The sequence below is a fragment of the Chiloscyllium plagiosum genome, unplaced genomic scaffold, assembly GCF_037043375.1.
Source record: "Chiloscyllium plagiosum isolate Xiang-an unplaced genomic scaffold, Cpla_swu_hap1 HiC_scaffold_48, whole genome shotgun sequence".
In the NCBI taxonomy this organism is placed as follows: Eukaryota; Metazoa; Chordata; class Chondrichthyes; order Orectolobiformes; family Hemiscylliidae; genus Chiloscyllium; species Chiloscyllium plagiosum.
In genome coordinates this window covers 232,247-249,211 of record NW_028270186.1, presented here as the reverse complement: position 1 = coordinate 249,211, position 16,965 = coordinate 232,247, and the positions used below count along the sequence as shown (strand labels likewise).

The 16,965-nt window shown below is 42.9% G+C and overlaps 1 protein-coding gene across 3 annotated transcripts in view; it reads left to right on the top strand.

Annotated features, from left to right (window-relative positions):
* LOC122542996 (transcription factor 7-like 2) overlaps positions 1-14,231 on the top strand; it is a 44,039-nt gene extending 29,808 nt beyond the window's left edge. For all 3 annotated transcript variants that reach the window (XM_043681145.2, XM_043681143.2, XM_087984424.1), the window contains 3 exons: positions 5,836-5,943; positions 6,399-6,453; positions 12,262-14,231. In XM_043681145.2, the coding sequence (XP_043537080.2) occupies positions 5,836-5,943; positions 6,399-6,453; positions 12,262-12,656 (558 nt within the window). In that variant the 3' untranslated portion in view covers positions 12,657-14,231. The remainder of the gene's footprint in view (positions 1-5,835; positions 5,944-6,398; positions 6,454-12,261) is intronic.
* Positions 14,232-16,965: the final 2,734 nt, after the last annotated feature.

Here is a 16,965-nt window from a genome sequence, read left to right as displayed (position 1 = left end):
TCAACATTAACATTCGAGAGGTCTGTTCAAAAGTCAGATTGCAGAGGCGAAATAGCTGTTCTTGAATCTGTCCATATGTGGATTCACACTTGTATATCTTCTGCCCAAACAGAGAAGGTGTCAATACATTGGAAGAGGTTATTTTCGGGTAGAGGGATGATTGGGAAGTGGGAGGCCTTTTAAAAATTAGATAACGAGCATTCAGAGACAGAATGTTTTGGTCAGTGTGAAGGGTAAGGCTGGTACATGTAGGGAATGCTAGATGACAAGAGAAATTTAGGCTCAGCTCAAGAAAAAGAAGGAGGCATATGTCAAGTGTAGAGTGGAGTGTGTGGTGCTGAAAAAACACAAAGTCAGGCAGCATCCAAGGAGCAGGCGAATCAGCGTTTCGAGCATAAGCTGTTCATCAGGAAGGAGGCTTGTGAGTCAAGGGGGCTGAGAGATAAATGGGAGTGGGTTGGGACTGGGGAGTGTAGTGGAGGGAGGTAGCTGAGAAGGCGATAGGTAGATGGCGGTGGGGGTGATAGTGATAGATCGGTGGGCAAGGTGGAGCAGATAGGTGGGAAGGAAGATGGACAGGTCAAGAGGCCAGTGCTGAGTTGGAAGGTGTGATCTGGTATAAGGTGGGGGGAGGGGAAATAAAGAAACTGGTAAAATCCACATTGATCACAAGTGGTTGGAGGGCCCCAAGGTGGAAGATGTGGTGTTCTTCCTCCAGGCGTCAGGTGGTGAGGCTTTGGCGATGCAGGAGGCCGAGGACCTGCATGTCCTTGGGGGAGTGGGAGGGGGAGTTAGTGTTTGGCCATGGGACAGTGGGGTTGTTTCATGCGTGTGTCCTGGAGATGTTCTCTGAAGCATTCTGCAAGTAGGTGTTCTGTCTCCCCAATGTAGAGTCCTCACTTTCTCCTAAGATTTCACCAGTTTTATCATTCCCCTCTCCCCACCTTATCCCGGATCCATCCTTCCAATTTGACACCGCCTTCTTGACCTGTCCTACCTGTCGTCATCTTCCTTACTACCTATCCACTCCATCCTCCTCTCTGACCTATCACCTTTAACCCCACCTCCATCTCCCTATCACCTTCTCAGCTACCTTCCCCCAGCCCTACCCCCTTCCATTTATCTCTCAGCCCCCTTGGCTCATCAGCCTCTTTACTGATGAAGGGCTTATGCTCAAAACATCGATTCTCCTGCTCCTCGGTTGCTGCCTGACCTGCTGTGCTTTTCCAGCACCGCATTCTCCGTCTCTGTTCTCCAACATCCACAGTCCTCACTTCCTCCCATTTGTCAAGTGTAGACAGCTGATCGAGCGAATCCAGAGAGGTGTATAAGAACAGTAGAAGTATACTTAAGAGGGACAGTTAGAAGGGCAAAAAGAATTAGGTTCGTTGTCAAAAGAACAGGAATACAGTGAAAAGTGTACAATGTCACCAAGACACAGTGACATCTTCAGTACAAATCTTAAGTACAAAAAAACGGAGAAAATAAAAAAGATATGCATAGTATAAGTAAGGAAAGTAAGAGATAAAGCTAAAAAGGTAGAATTTACATTCTTTCTATAACGGCTTCCATGTGGTTTAACCAGGCTCACCAGTGCCCAATCAGTAGCCATCTTGGCTTTGGGCCCATTGGTTGCTGTACCCATGCTGCCCGGGACTGCTGGCTGCCCCTGCTTCGCTAGGCAGCTAGGCACCCTGCCCTTGCTCCTTGGCACTTGCCCACCATGTGTCGTTATTCTAGAAGCTGTGAGGAATAGCCAGGGAACTATAGACTGAGCCTTAGGGTCCGTGGTTGCTCAGTTGTTGGAAGGGAGTCAGAGGATGGAGTTTACATGCATTTGGAAAGGCGAGGACTGATCAGGGATAGTCAACATTGTTTTGTGCCTGGGAAATAGTGTCCCACTAACCTGATTGAGTTATTTTCAAGAGGTGACAAAGAAGATTAATAAAAGCAGAACAGTAGACTTTGCCTATCTGGACTTCAGCAAAGCATTTGACAAGGTTCCGCATGGTAGACTGGTTAATAAGGTTACATGACATGGGATCCTGAGGGAGCTGATCAATTGGACACAAAATTAGTTTGAAGGTTGGAGACAGAGAATGATGGGAGAGGCTTGCATTTTGGACAGGAGGCCTGTGATCACTGGTGTGCCACGAGGATCGGTGCTGGGTCCATTGATATACATCATTTACTTAATGCTTTGAATGTGAATAGAAGAGGCATGTTTTGCAATTGACACCAATATAGGTAGCGTGGTATACAGTAAAGAAAATTATCTCCGAGTACAATGGGACCTTGGTGAGATGTTCTTTTGAGTACAGGAGTTGGGACATCATGTCATGGCTGTATAGGACATTGGTTAGGCCACTTTTAGAATGCTGTGCACAGTGTTGGTCCCATCCTCCTATACGAAGGATGTTAACCTGAGAGTGTGCAGAAAGGAATTATATAAGGATGTTGCTGGGACTGGAAGGTTTGAGTTACAGAGAGAGGCTGAATGCTGTTTTCCCTGGAATGTCAGTGGCTGAGGGGGGAATGTCAAGGTCTTTTTCCTGGGGTGGGCAAGTCCCAAATCTGGGGTGACACAGGTTTAGGGTGAGAGGGGAAAGATTTAAAAAGAACCTGAGGTGTAACTTGTTCACACAGTGATGGTGTGTGTATGGAATGAATTGCCAGAGGAAGTGGTGGAGGCAGGTGCAATTATAACATTTAAAAGGGTATCTGGATGGGTATATGAACAGGTAGGGTTCAGAGGGATATGAGCCAAATGCTGGCAAATACAACTTGATCAGATTGGGATGTCTATTTGGTGCAGATAAGTTCAACCAAAGGGTCTGTTTCCATGTTATATGACTGTATGGATCCACTATTTGCTCCCTTACCTGTCTTTCAGTAATCTATAATGCAATCCATCGGTGCCTGGCGACACGGTGGCTCAGTGGTTAGCACTGCAGCCTCACAGCACCAGGAATCCCAGGTTCGATTCCAGCCTCGGGTGACTGTCTGTGTGGAGTTTGCACACACTCCCTGAGTCTGTGTGGGTTTCCTCCGGGTGCTCCGGTTTCCTCCCACAGTCCAAAGATGTGCAGGTCGGGGTGGATTGGCCATGCTAAACTGCCCGTAGTGTTAGGTGCGTTAGTCAGAGGGAAATGGGTCTGGGGGTGTTACTCTTCAGAGGGTCGGTGTGGACTGGTTGGGCCAAAGGGCCTGTTTCCACACTGTAGGGAATCTAATCTCTACCTGGAGTCCTGGTAGCCTCTTTAGCAACTCTTGTTTATTTATCACTGTACTGCTTAGTTGCTCAGCACCCACATTTTCAACCAGGCCATTGTCACCCTTTTCTGATAAAAACAGAAGCAAAGTACTCATTTGCGACATCTGCTGTACCTTTTGTTTCATTGATCAACTTACCCCGTTTGTTCCTTCTGGGCCCACGTCTATCCTTCATTAACCTTTTACTATTAATATGTTTGAAAATATTTTATGACTTGTTTTAGCACAGCCTGCCATCCTTTTCACATGCTTCCTCTTAAGCATTCCTTCTTTCAGCCTTAGCCTCTGTCCTGCATTTCAGATACTCTTCCTGATTTCTGTTGTGATTATTATTCTGGAATGTATTATATGCCTTCTTGCTCTTGCTCCTTTTCTCATCAGTATCCTTTGTTGTCCAGGGTACCCTTGCTTTGAATACACTATTTATTTCTCTTAGGGATGTACCTAGCTTGGACCCTATTCATCCAGGGTACCCTTGCTTTGAATACACTATTTATTTCTCTTAGGGATGTACCTAGCTTGGACCCTATTCATCTTTCTTTTGAAATTCTCCTGGTTTTCATCATTGTTTCATCCACCAAAATTTGTTTCCAATCAACCTTCTCTAGTTCAATGTTTGGACCCCTAAAATCTGTCTTTGTCCAGTCTGGATCTTAATCGTTGACTGATTTTCATTCTTTCCTAACCTAATATTTAATCTTATTATATCCTTATGACTATTTCTTAAAAGCTCTCCCATTCTGATGTTCTCCAATTAACATGCCTCATTTCCTTGGACCAGATCCAGAACATCTTTCTCCCTAGTGTTACAATACAGGGTAAACCCTCCTACTAATTTTAAACCATGCACACAGAAAAGCTCACTTCGCGCCATCATCTGTTAAATTTCGAGAGGCAAAGAACTGTCCCAGATTTCACTATTTAAAGAAAAAAAAATTTTATTCTTTAAGTCCAAAACAGAACATTAAGGAAGAACTATTTACAACTCCTTTCTCTGAAACCTAATTGTACATCCCACTCGACAATACTGATCCAATAAATTTCCTCTTAAATTTACGGCAAATCAGTTCCAAAAACCAGTTGCTGCCTTCGGATGTCAAACTTTCTCTGTAGGTTTCTCTAGGTTGGCTTTGGTGTTCTGCTGCACAAATTTCTTGTGGACAGTTACCTTTCAGAGAGCTGTTCTCCTAGCTGTTATGTTGGTGCTTCGCAGCTTTTTGCTGTTCTCCCTCTGACTGTTCAAAACGTCTGATTTTATACCCCAAAATATCGGATCATTTCTTTGGTTTGATGTCATCCAAAACAGTAAAATTCAAATTTGATTGGATTTTGGAATCTGGGGCATAATTTAAATTGATTGGCCAAATTTGAATTTGTTTTGTACCATGGTAATGCAGCTCCATCTGTTTGTGTCAACCAAATGTTACACTTTTAAATCTTTCAGCACAATCTGTGCCAGCCAGAAATTTCAGCTCCCTTAAAGGTACAGTGCACGTCTACAACTTCATTACGCTAGTAGGACTGGAAATGTACTGTTCCAGAAAGTTCTCCTGCACGCGTTTCAGGAATTTCTCCCCCTCTGTGCCACACATTTTTATTTTCACAGTCTGTCATCGGTTAATTGAAATTACCAACTATCGCAACACTACATGTCATGCACATTTCCATAATCTACCCACAAATGCTGTCTCCTACTGTTTCCCCTCCTTTATTTGAAAGTCTGTGACACGCTCAGAAAAATCACTGCTTCCGTCCTGTTTCTCACCTCCAACCAAATAGATGCTAATGCAGGAACTGCATCACGTTCAGGAACATAGATACTGTCTTTAACCAAGATTGCGAAACCTCCTCCCTTTTTAAACAACCAGAGTTTTACTTAAAAGCCATATGATCCAGGATGTTAAGTATCCAGACCTATTCTGGTTTGAGCCAAGTTTCTGTCAATGGTACTATGTTTTATTCCCCTCAAGTAATCTTTACTTCCAGGTTCTCAGTTTTATTCATGAGACTCCATGCATTTACATACACAGAATTTAATCTTGCACTTATCTCTTTCTTGCCGATTGGAAGGTGACCATTTCCTTGTTCACTTTCAACATTCAAGTCTTCCCTCATTTATTTTTCCCTGTTCCACAAAATCTCTCGTTGGCTTTCTCTGATACTTGCAAAATTAGGTCCTTGAGTCAATCCATCTCCTGCCTTACAAGATTAAATCCACCCCCACTGCCCTAGTTACTCTGTCAGCCAGATGTTCTGCATATCACTTGCTTTTGTTATTTGATAATTGTTCTTGTGAAATGTTTTGTGACATTTGACTATATTCAAGGTGATATTTGAATACAAGTTGGTTTGATTGTATTGGGTTTCACTTGGGTCAGGATGCTGAACAAAGCTGCTTCTTGAAGTCCCATCTGTTCACTGCCTTTCTTAGTTTCTGGCTTGGTTGAGATAGGAATGGTGGGAGTAGGTTTTCATTTGTTGGTGAGGAGGAATGAATTGTTCGGTCCCAGGATCTCCTCCTCTGCTTTCCTGCAGGTAAACTCTCATTGTGTCTCCTGACAGTGGCATGCTTTGACAAGAGAGGAGCAGTCAAAATATTATGAACTTGCAAGGAAGGAACGGCAACTCCATTCCCAGCTCTACCCTGGGTGGTCAGCGCGAGACAATTATGTGAGTATCTACGCTGAGTTGTGCGAATGCAACCTGTGAGATGGGAAGAGATGAGATTTCTGTTAGAGGAGTGTGACAGTAACTGAGAGCCCTCACTCCATCCAGTGCCAGCTGGACAGAACTAGGGAAAAGACAAGAAAGGTGAAAGTGAGGACTGCAGATGCTGGAGATTAGAGTGGTGCTGGAAAAGCAAAGCACAGACCTGCTGTGTTTTTCCATCACCAAAAGACAAGAAAGGCCTGCTGCCTCATCATCTACTCGCTCTGACAGTGTGATTTCTCTCTCATGTCACTGTTATCACTGGCTCATGTGGATGATCACAGGGCACTGCACTGCCTTTGGGTTCATATCATGGGCATGTACCTTGGTCTCAGTTTTTGCCATGCCCTGCCCACCACAGGCTGTCATCGATTGGGTGTAAATGACTGACTCATTCCCAAGTCTCTGTTTGACAGGGGAAGAGGAAGAAGAGGAAACGAGACAAGCAGCAGCCAGAGAGAGACAATCGAGGTGAGTTCTTAGCTCATTGTGTGTTAGTGTGTGTGCACAATTGCAGGTTGATTGTTCAGTACTGTTATTTGTGTGTGCTTCTGAGGATCTACTGGCTGTTTGAGCAGCAAGGAGCCCACCATCATCTCTTTTGTCTGTCCTTCTCTGATTTGGGTCATTGTATGTTTGCTGCCTCAACAAATAAGGGTGAATAGTGTGATTGTGTGCACAGAGTATTTGGGGATGATTCCATGGTTTCCGCCACGAGTTCCATGAAGCAAAGTCTGAACCAGTTGATTGGAAAAAAGAACTCGCTTCTTTATTTGGAAGCTTCAATGCCTCACCATGTCCCAGGGCTGTAATCACTGTAGAATGTAAAAAGCCTGGGAGACCAACTGTGCACAGAAATAAACCGCAAAGGGCATGTGATACAGTACTCTGTTTGACTAATGTTGGTTGACGGTGAAGACCTGGTTTGGACACTGCTGGGAATTTGCTTCCACTTATAATTGTGACCATGAGATCTTTCACATCCACATGACAAGGGAGCTGGGGACTGTGCAATGCTCCCTCAGCACTAATGCTCTGACGGTACAGCACTCTGTCAATGCTGTTCCTCCAACACTGTGGTGGTCCCTCAGTCCTGACTCTGACAGTGCAAAGCTGCCTCTGTACTGACTCCCCAGCATGCACTGCACTGTTGGTCTAGTTAGTGAACTTCAAATGGAGGAGAGGTTTGTTTTGCTTTGGTTTTCTGTTGACATGTTTTGTACTTCATGAATAAGCAGACAGTGTAACTATGATGTGAACATATACAATATTGTTTAGTTTTAATGCTTGCGTTTAGAAGCACTAACTCTCTCCTATGCCCCCCCCCCCCATGCCTCTCTCTGTCTCCTCCCTACCTTATGTCTCTCTAACTCCTCTTGCCCCTTCCCTCTTACCCCACCTTATGCATTCAGTTTGTGATGCCCCTTGGTAGTCTGTGCAGGTAACGTCTTTTCTCTCAATCCATTCTTATTCTTCACTTATCAGTCCAAACATGTGGTGCCTGGTTTGACTGCTCTTGGTGTTTATTGGCTCTTTTTGGGCTTCCATGCAAGTGACAGGGGCTCAGGAACTGAGCACATTTGAACCCAGCTCACCTGTGCTAGTGAGGCTCATTACCTGGAAAACCAGGAATAGGAAGAGGCCATTCAGACTGTTCAGCCATTCAGTGAGATCATTGTCTGATCTACAATATATATGTGTGCCTCTTTACCCCATACTATTAACACCTTCACTCAATACACATTCAAGCATCTAAAATGCTTTGGCATCACTTCATGTTTGTGAAGAACATTGCAGATTACTCTTGAAATGAAGAGTTGTCTGGTCACACTGCTTAAAGGTTTGGTTTTTACCTTTTAGACTCCTTTCTTCCACTTACCCTTGCTGCACCCCTTAATTTTTTGGAAAACTTGGATTAATTTGGCCTCAGCCAACTAAATAAATATTCCAAGGTGCACAATATTTTGGAGAGGCGGACAGTATGGGAAAGGGAGTATCCCTGATGGTAAACGATGATATAAAGCACATTAAGGTATGGGTGGAAATTAGGAATCACAAAAGTCAGTGAACACTGCTGCCTGCTGAAAAGTTTGGAGCTTGTAATACGAGCCATGTGGGAGACTTCAATCTTTATATGGACAGAGTGAATCAAATTGGCAAGAGTGCTCAACAACGTGTCAGTAGTATGTTTTTGTAACAGTTTCTTGGAGCAATATATTTGGAACTGACCTGATACAAAGCTATATGCGATCAAGTATTCCGTCATGAAGCATGGTGAATTAGTCATATGAAAGCAAAAACTCCTCTGGGAGTCATTGATCATAATACCATTTAAGTTCACAATAAGTTTGAGAGTGACATACACTCAACATAAAAAGCAAGCTTAAACTTGAACACGTTAAATTCTATACGTATAAGAGAAGAACTGCCTTTGGTTATTTAGGTAAATAGATGAAAAGGCTGAACAAGAACAGTGGTCCCATTTAAAGAAATTATTGGAATGCTCAACACATGGAGATTGCATTGAAAAGTGGAAACTCAGCAAAAATCTTTGGCTCACTCAGAAGCTTAAGCATTGTGTTCAATTTAAAGAAGAAGACTTTAATATTACAAAAAAATGTAGTTAGCTGGAGGATTGAGTGTGTTTCAGAAACCATCAATGGCCTATCAAAAATGAAACCAGGAATAGGTTAAATATGAGAGTAAACTAGGTGACAGTTTGTGAGTACTTTAAAGTTTTATGAAAAGGAAGAGTACTTAAAGCAGAGATTGGAGAAGTAACTGTGGAAATGAAGAATTGGTGAAGATATTGTGGGCACTATAGTAGCTCAGTGGTTAGCATTGCTATTTAACAGCGCTAGGGACCTTTGTTTGATTCCACTCTCGGGAAATATGTGTGTGTGTGTGGAGTTTGTACATTCTTCCGTGTCTGTGTGGGTTTCTCCCAGGTGCTCTGGTTTCCTTCCACAGTCACAAAGATGTACAGGTTAAGTGGATTGCCCATCGTATCCAGGGATGTGCAGTCGAGGTGAGTTAGCTATGGGAAATGCAGATTTACAGGAAAAGGTTTGGGTGGGATGCTCTTTGGAGGGTTGTGTGGCCTCAGTGAGCCTGCTTCCACACTAAGGAATTTACGATTGCACAAGCATATTGTATCTGTCTTTAAGATAGAATATGCAAGTTTCATTGGAGAAATGGGCACTAATCTGGAGGGAAAGAAAGTGGGGAATGCCTGAGAGTTCATGTCAACTGAGAAACAAAATTGCAGAAAGTTGAGACTAAAATTTGACCAATGTTGCTGTAGGATTGTAAAAGACAAAACCAGAGATTGTGGATCCACTGGCTCCTTTCTTAGATTCAGGAACAGTCCCATTAGATTGGAAAATAGCAAATATTACATGGCTTTTCAGGAAAGGAGACAGTGTCAAAACATGGAGTTGATCAGTTAGCTGAATATGGGACCTGTTTCCCTTCCATTGATTGTTAGGAAAATCCTGGCATCTATTGTTGAGGAAGTCATCTCAAAAAACTTATAAAAAACCTATTATGATTGAAACATCAATGTGATTTTATTCTGGGGAAAAAGCTGCTTAATAAATTTCTTGTAATGTATTGAGCATTTATCTAGTAAAGTAGATGAAGGGGATCAATTGATATAGTTAACCTGGATTTCCAAGACCCATTTAATAAAGTGCTGCGTGAAATGTGAATAGGCACAATGAGGGCTCGTGGAGCTGGGGTACCTCAATGTTATTATTAGAGGTTTGAATAATGAACAGGAATCAGAGAGTGGGTGTAAATAGGTCATTTTCAAGTTGGCAGGCAGTGAATAGTTGAATGCTGCAAGGGTCAGTTCTGGGACCTCAGCTATTTACAGTTTACTCTGTGTCTCAGCCAGAGATTTTACTGTAATGTTCTGTGAACTTTAGAAAAATGCAAGGTGATCTCGTTGAAACACAAGATCTTAAAGAGGCTTGGACCAAGTAGACTGAGAGATTTTGTTTCTGCTGGATTAGGGAATGATGAGTATGGGGCATAGTCTTGGGATTAGGAGGGGTATCATTTAGGTCGGGATGAGGAGAAATCTTTCCACATGGTTGTGAATCTCTGGAATTCTCTGCCCCAGAGAGTTAATTCACTCTCCATCTTTGAATACATTTAAGATTAGACAGGTTTTTGGTCTCAGGGAATCAAGGGATAAAGTGGAGTTGTAGCCTGAGATCAACCATGATCGTTGAGTGTTGAAACAGGCTTGATGGGCCAAATGTTTTACCCCGCTCCTATTTCATATTAATCCAGACAGCACAACATGAGTTTATGCAATCTTGTCCTCAAATTTAATTCTTGCATTCCAAATGTCATTTGAGTAAATCTATACTGCGCTCCCTCCATTGCTAATTCATCCTTGTGAAGGCCTGTGACCCAGACACTGCCATTGCTCCAGCTGTGTTTAGCCAAGACATTGTACAGTTCAAGCATGACTTCTAGCCTGTTGTATTCCATTTCTGTTCAAATAAAGGCCAGTGTTCCATCACCTTTCTGGTTATATTCTGTATTTGCCCATAATGTTTGCATGACCTTCTTACGTGGTCTGCATTTGGCTGCTCTGAAATCTGTCTGCCAGTTTTGTCTGTTCACTTATTGCATCAATTTCACTTATTTCCAGTGACAAAACTGAGATTAACACTAATCATTGTGTCATCTGTCGCTTTGGCTTTTCAACTAAATTATTGATAAACAGTGAATAGTTGAGGCTGTAAGACGAATGATTGTGAGGCAGCCCTGGTCACTTGCTGTCATCTGGCAAACTCCCCTTTGTCCCCAAACTCTATCTCCTGTTTTGCAGCTACTCTCTGAACCAGGTCAATCCTTGACCTTCAATTCCATAAATTTCAATTGTAACTAATTGTCACGGAAAGTCCATTGCATTCATACACATTCCCCTGTCCACTCCTTCAGTCGCTTAGTCAAAATATTCGACAGAAATGAACCTTCCTTTTACAAATCCATGCTCGCGCTCTCTGATCAGCTGAACAATTTTAGTCTGTCAGATTCCCCCCATCTTGAGCAACTCAGTTTCTTGCTGACAAATAGTTGTCGAACTGGTCAACATTCCCTGGTTTTCCTTAGTTACAATCATTAAATAGCACAGAGACATACAGTTTTCCCATCTAAGTTTCCAAAGTAGTGAAGAATGTCGTTACCTTTTGCTACCTTGAGATAAGGCACAGAGGATGGTCATTTGGCCGATGGAATCCTTGGCAACTTTCCACCTAGTTCAGTCAGTCCTGTTCCCCTGCAGGTTTTGCTTGCTCAAGTACCCAATTTAACATCAACTCCACTATCACCACCACTGGCAGAGTCCTGGTCAGAACCAATGGCCACATTTTTAATTAAAAAGGTTTCTTCCTTGTGTTCCGCAGCATCTCTTCCCTCATCCTCAAAATTCTGTTCCCCAGTCCTTGCAATGTGAGCAAATGGGACCACTTTTTCTTTTTCCCGTCTAAACCTGTCATAATCTTTTCACCTCCATACAATCTCCCTCGACCTCACCCAGCCTTGTTATCTTTTAGTTTAAATGCTGAATTGCAAGTCATTTGATTCTGGAGTTGTGTTGTTCTTTTGTGAAATCCTCTCTCCAATATTCTAATTCTGGTGAACTCCTGTCCCTGGCTTGATATTTGTTTCTTTGGGATATCGAACAGACTGACCTGATGCAAAATAATTGGTCAACATATTACTACTACTTTGTTGTTATTGGGAGGATCAGTGTTCAAATTTCTCCTGATTGCACTATTTTTCAAATTTTATTTTCCTGTATTGAGTTTGGCATTAAAAAAAATCCTTTTTCTCAACTCATATGTTTGTTTTCCAACTTTTACAGTTCTTTACCGAAAGTAAGGATCTGTGCTGTTTTTGAATTTTTAAAAAGTTTTTGTGTTCCCTCTGACCTATTTAGAGTTGTTCTGTCTTTTTTGGCAACTAAATCTCTTGAGCCATGTGATGATAAAATGTGTTTGCCATAGGAGTTTAAACCCCAATCAGTCCTGCCCCCCACAACTTGTTGCTCTTGAACTCCACCTACTCCTGGTGACTGTGCTGCTGGGATTCGATTGTCCTCCTTTTCTACCTCCACAGCTTGCTGTTTAGGAAGAGGTAGGATCATTGTTGGTATGGAATGGGTGACTGTGTGTGTGAAAGGTTGATACTGTGTATGCTTCACGTTGCTGTGACATTCTCACTTTCGTCTCTTGTTCTGATGCCTTATCTTCCTTCTAGATCTGTCCCTGCCAGTGTCTCGCCGGAAACTGAAGTGTGTACAGTACCTGCGGGCAGATGGGAGTTGTGGCCCACCTGTATCTGCCACCGGCAGTGTCTTGGACTCACCGCCTTCGCCATCCACTCTGCAGCTGCAGCCAGATCCTCCGGTCTCTGAGCAGGCACAGCCCCTCTCGCTCAGCACCAAGCTGACTGCCCTGTCCGCCTCCACCCCAGCTGCCACCATTACAGAAAGTAGCTCCTCACCTGCCAGTGCACGACACCTCTCCTACACCGCCATCCCCACTTTCCTGTTAACTCCTCCTTCTTCAGTGGAGGCAGCTTCGCATTCCCAACATGCTGTACCCGCTGTGCAGACACAGCCATTGTCTCTGGTGACCAAATCAACGGAGTGATTGTATTTATAGCCTGTGTTTCAGAACTGCAACCTTCCACAGAGACTGTCAGATGTTCTTTGGTCAATATTTGACCCAATTTTAAATGGAAACCTGTAAATATGTTTTTTCGTTAATGCAGCTGGAGGGAGGAGCTGAGTCAAGGGAGGCATTTCCAAGACGACAGATAATCTCTTTATCCCTCTGTCCAAGTTTGAACCACCTTCATTCCATTTGATGTGTTCATTACAGTCGGCACAGGTACAGTGTGAACTCTCACTGCTCTGAGAGTGAGAGTCAGGTTTAATCAGGGTGGGAACAGGACAGTGTACTGAGTGCTTGCAATTTTTTTTGTGCTGTGGCGGATATTAGCCTATTTAAAGACAAGGGGCAATATTGGCCAGGGGCTAGGCGGGAGGGAAGGAAGACCATGTGAGCTAGGCTAAAGCAGGAGAGCATTTTATTGAAGTCAGGACAGGGTATCCTAAGAGGGGGGCAGATGTGGGGGGTGGGGTGGTGTGTGTTGGGAGATTATGGAATGTAGTTGGCGAACAGCTTGAGTTCCTGTGCAAGGCTAGTCAGGATTGAAGCAGATGCCAAACTAGTTTCACCTGAATCTCTCTGTTGTGGGGAGGGGCATCAGTGGGATAGATGAGACTGTGCGAGCAAGCGAGACAATCATGCCACCAGTGCCCCCTCGTTCCCTGCCTCTGCCTGGAGGCGAATTCACCTGGTGACCTAATATCCTGGTTCTTGGCCAGGATCAGAGACTTAAGGAGCAGTTCCCTGTGAGGCAGAGGTGAGTTGCTCCTACCAAAGGGAGAATGGCACAACTGAAATTTAATTCTGTGGAAGATGATTCGATTTTGTGCCACAGCTAGCATTTCAGTTCTCTTGCCTTTTAAAAGGAAGCGTTTGATGAGAAAGTGGGGTTTTAAGGAGGCCATTGGGTTTACTGGCAAGAGTCAGTGCTCTGTGTGCTGGCTGAAAGGAAGTCCCACCTACACGATGTCATGCGAAGGGTGCAGTGTTCTGGAGTCAAATAGCCCAGTTGTCTACTAACAGACTGAAGAATGAGGAGTAGATCCAGTTCCAAGTTGTGGTGAAAGCAGACAGCCATCACCTGCCTTACTGGGTACCACATTGACATGAATGGTCACCCCAATTGAAGGCCATGTTGTCTTTTAAATAGCTCAGGGGTGAGAAGGACTTTGTGGAAGAGGTTGCAACAATCCTGAACCTCAGACAAGAGGCTTGAACAGTTCTTTAGCTGCATTGTTCAGCTTCTTGTCAGTTGTCAGCCAAACCCCTCTTTTCCATTTTCAACATCCGTCTTTTTTTTTCAGTTACCTTGTCTTTTTTAAAAAATGTAAAAAGGTTCTTACATAAATCTTGTACATGAAAGTCTTTTTGTATTTAGGGTTTTTTTAACAGGACTACAGTTGGTGGCTTTCTGTTGTGAGAAACAGAACCTTCTAGAATGTTTTACATTTTGAAATGTGTGAATAAACTGAACGAATACATGTACATTTTGGGGGGGTGAGTGGAAGAAAAATGAAGATTCTCCAAATAAAATTGTTTCCTTTTTGAATCAAATTGTCGGGTGATCCTGAGATCTCCAGGATGACTAAATAAACAAGGGTAAGTAAATTTTGGGCATTTGGCAGGGGGTAGGAGTTAAAGTTAGAGTGAGAGAGTGTTGACTGGGCAGGATGTTAGTGGAGCTGGCATTTCAGGGATCAAGGGGAGGGCTTCTAACGAGGGAAAGACTTGACATCAATGGGTAAAATATCAACTGCTTTTGCTTCAAAATCAGGGTGAGGGGTAAAAGCTGCAGTCTTTACTGAAGCTCAAACCAAATAACTCATGAGTGAAAGACTGATGGGTTTACACGGTCGTTCCCAAATGAGTTATTGGGCATGTGAAGAGTGTGTTGGGGGAGTGATATCTCCGGGGAAAGATGTATGTGCAGTCAGCCACTGGGTAGCGAGGTATTAATATGAATGAAACCATGTACATCAACCTTTGGTGAAGGAGTCAACAAATTGTACAGGTCTCTGATGGGCTAACAAGCGGGCCCTGCTTACATAGAGACACAGCAAAGTTCAGAAATGAAACTTTGGGGTGTGGTTGTCTGGTGTGAAATGTGGACAGGAAGAAAACCTTCTTCGCTGCCCACTACACCTCCAATTTTGGTGTCATCTGCAAACTTAATAACTATATCTCCTGTTCATATCCAAATCATTTATGTAAATGACAAAAAGTAGATGACCCAGCACCGATCCTTGTGGCATCCACTGGTCACAGGCCTCCAGTCTGAAAAACAACCCTCCACCACCACCCTCTGTCTTCTACCTTTGAGCCAGTTCTGTATCCAAATGGCTAGTTCTCCCTGAATTCCGTGAGATCTAACCTTGCTAATCAGTCTCCCATGGGGAACCTTGCAGGTAGTGTCTTTACTCAGAGTAGTAGAGGGTGTGAAATGTTCTGTCTGCAAACATAGTAGCTTTGCCAACATTAAAGGCATGTAAATGGTCATTGGATAAACATATGGATGAAAATGGAATAGTGTGGGATAGATAGGCTTCAGGTTGGTTCTACAGGCCAGCGCAACATTGAGAGCCAAAGGGCCTGTACTGCACTGTAATGTTCTATGACCTATGTTCTCGACTGTGACATGTCAAGAACAAATTTTTGAAAGATAATTTAATTAGCTCTACATAACCCCTCAAACTGCTTGATTGAAATGTTTCACATTTAGATTTTTACTAGCAGACAAGACTGAAAGTGATTTTTGGATAGCACAGATAGCTGGAGTACTCAAGAAAGTGGTGCTTGAAACACTCTCTTTATACCCACTTTATGATTAACACCACCCCAGATGAAAATTTCTGTTGAAATCAACTTCACTGATAACATGCTCATAGTCAAATTGATAGTACTATGTTCAGGCACACGTGGTGTCTTTTACTTGCAGACAACTGAGCATTTCAGAGAGTGCCTTCATCTTAAATGTGATAAGCTTTAACTCCTAAACATTCCTAGGTTGGATCAAGGCAGTGTTCTTGACAAGACATTGGGGTGTTCTGGTCAGGTTATCCCCTGTTGTTTTTTAAATGATCATTTTGAAAAATGAAAACAGTTTGCACCCTTTATTCCCCACAGTATGACAGCATAATCAAAATATTTTTCATGGAATCATCTGTTGTTAGCTGCTGGGTTTGTCACTGTTTGGAGACTGTACTGTATTGTACTGTATTTTCTTTGTTAGATAAACTGAATACTGTTTGTAAACAGCTTCAAAAGGTGGCCAAATTATCAAAGTTAATTTTGAAACTAAAAGGAAAAACCCAGGCCTGTATACGTTGATGTTGGATCCTAATTAAGCAAAGTCTTACAAATCAAATCCTTGCTTTGAAATCCCTCCCTCGATCTGGAATCTCCCATCAGGCCTATGACCTCCGAGATTTCTGTGCTGTGGTGGCTCTGTTCTGTGATGCACCCAGATTTGACAAGAGCCACAACTGGGGATATGCCTTTGGATATTTTGGTCCAAGGTCTGGAATTTGTTCTCCAACTTTCCATTATTGTATTTCTCCTTCCACTTAGGTCATGTTTTTGCACATTTCCTTCTGTGTCTTACTGAGAGTTGTATGGTCTCTCAAGTTTGGGGGATTCAGGAGGTTTCATGATGTTCAAGGCAATATAGAGATAATGTTCAAGGCAGTATTGTTCCCTTTTGTCTCTCAGCCACTTGGATATAAAGGCTAATATTGTAAAAGAGTTGTTAGTTACTCTCTTGTGTCTGCCTTTAATGATTTTTCTGATTGAATCTCTGAATCTGTCCAAGGTTCCCAGTCACTCAACTCAGAAAAGTCTCATCTATTTTTCTTGAATCTCTAGCTCTTGGATCGTGGTTCATGTTTCCCATGTAAATTTCCACATGGCATAGCTTTGCTAACGCACAGCATGAGGATTATCAGAAATCCTGGGCTTTTTGTGTTCTTTCATGGGCGTTGGGTATTGCTGGTAAGGCAAACATTACTTGTTCATTTCCTAATTCCCTTTGAATTGAGTGAACTGCTGGAGCATTTGAAAGTGCAGTTACAAGTTAATCTAACTACAGTCATTATTGGTTGTTTGGAGTCACATGTTGCCTGGATCAGGCAAAAAGTGGAAACATCCTCCCCGAACGAGCTTGAGTCAACCAGCTGCAGGTTTTACAACTGTCAATGATAGCAATTTTTGAGAAATTCATACCTCGGGTGCATGATAAGTAAATAAGTTAAAGGTTTGTTTTCAGACGTTTTATTACCATATGAGGTAATAT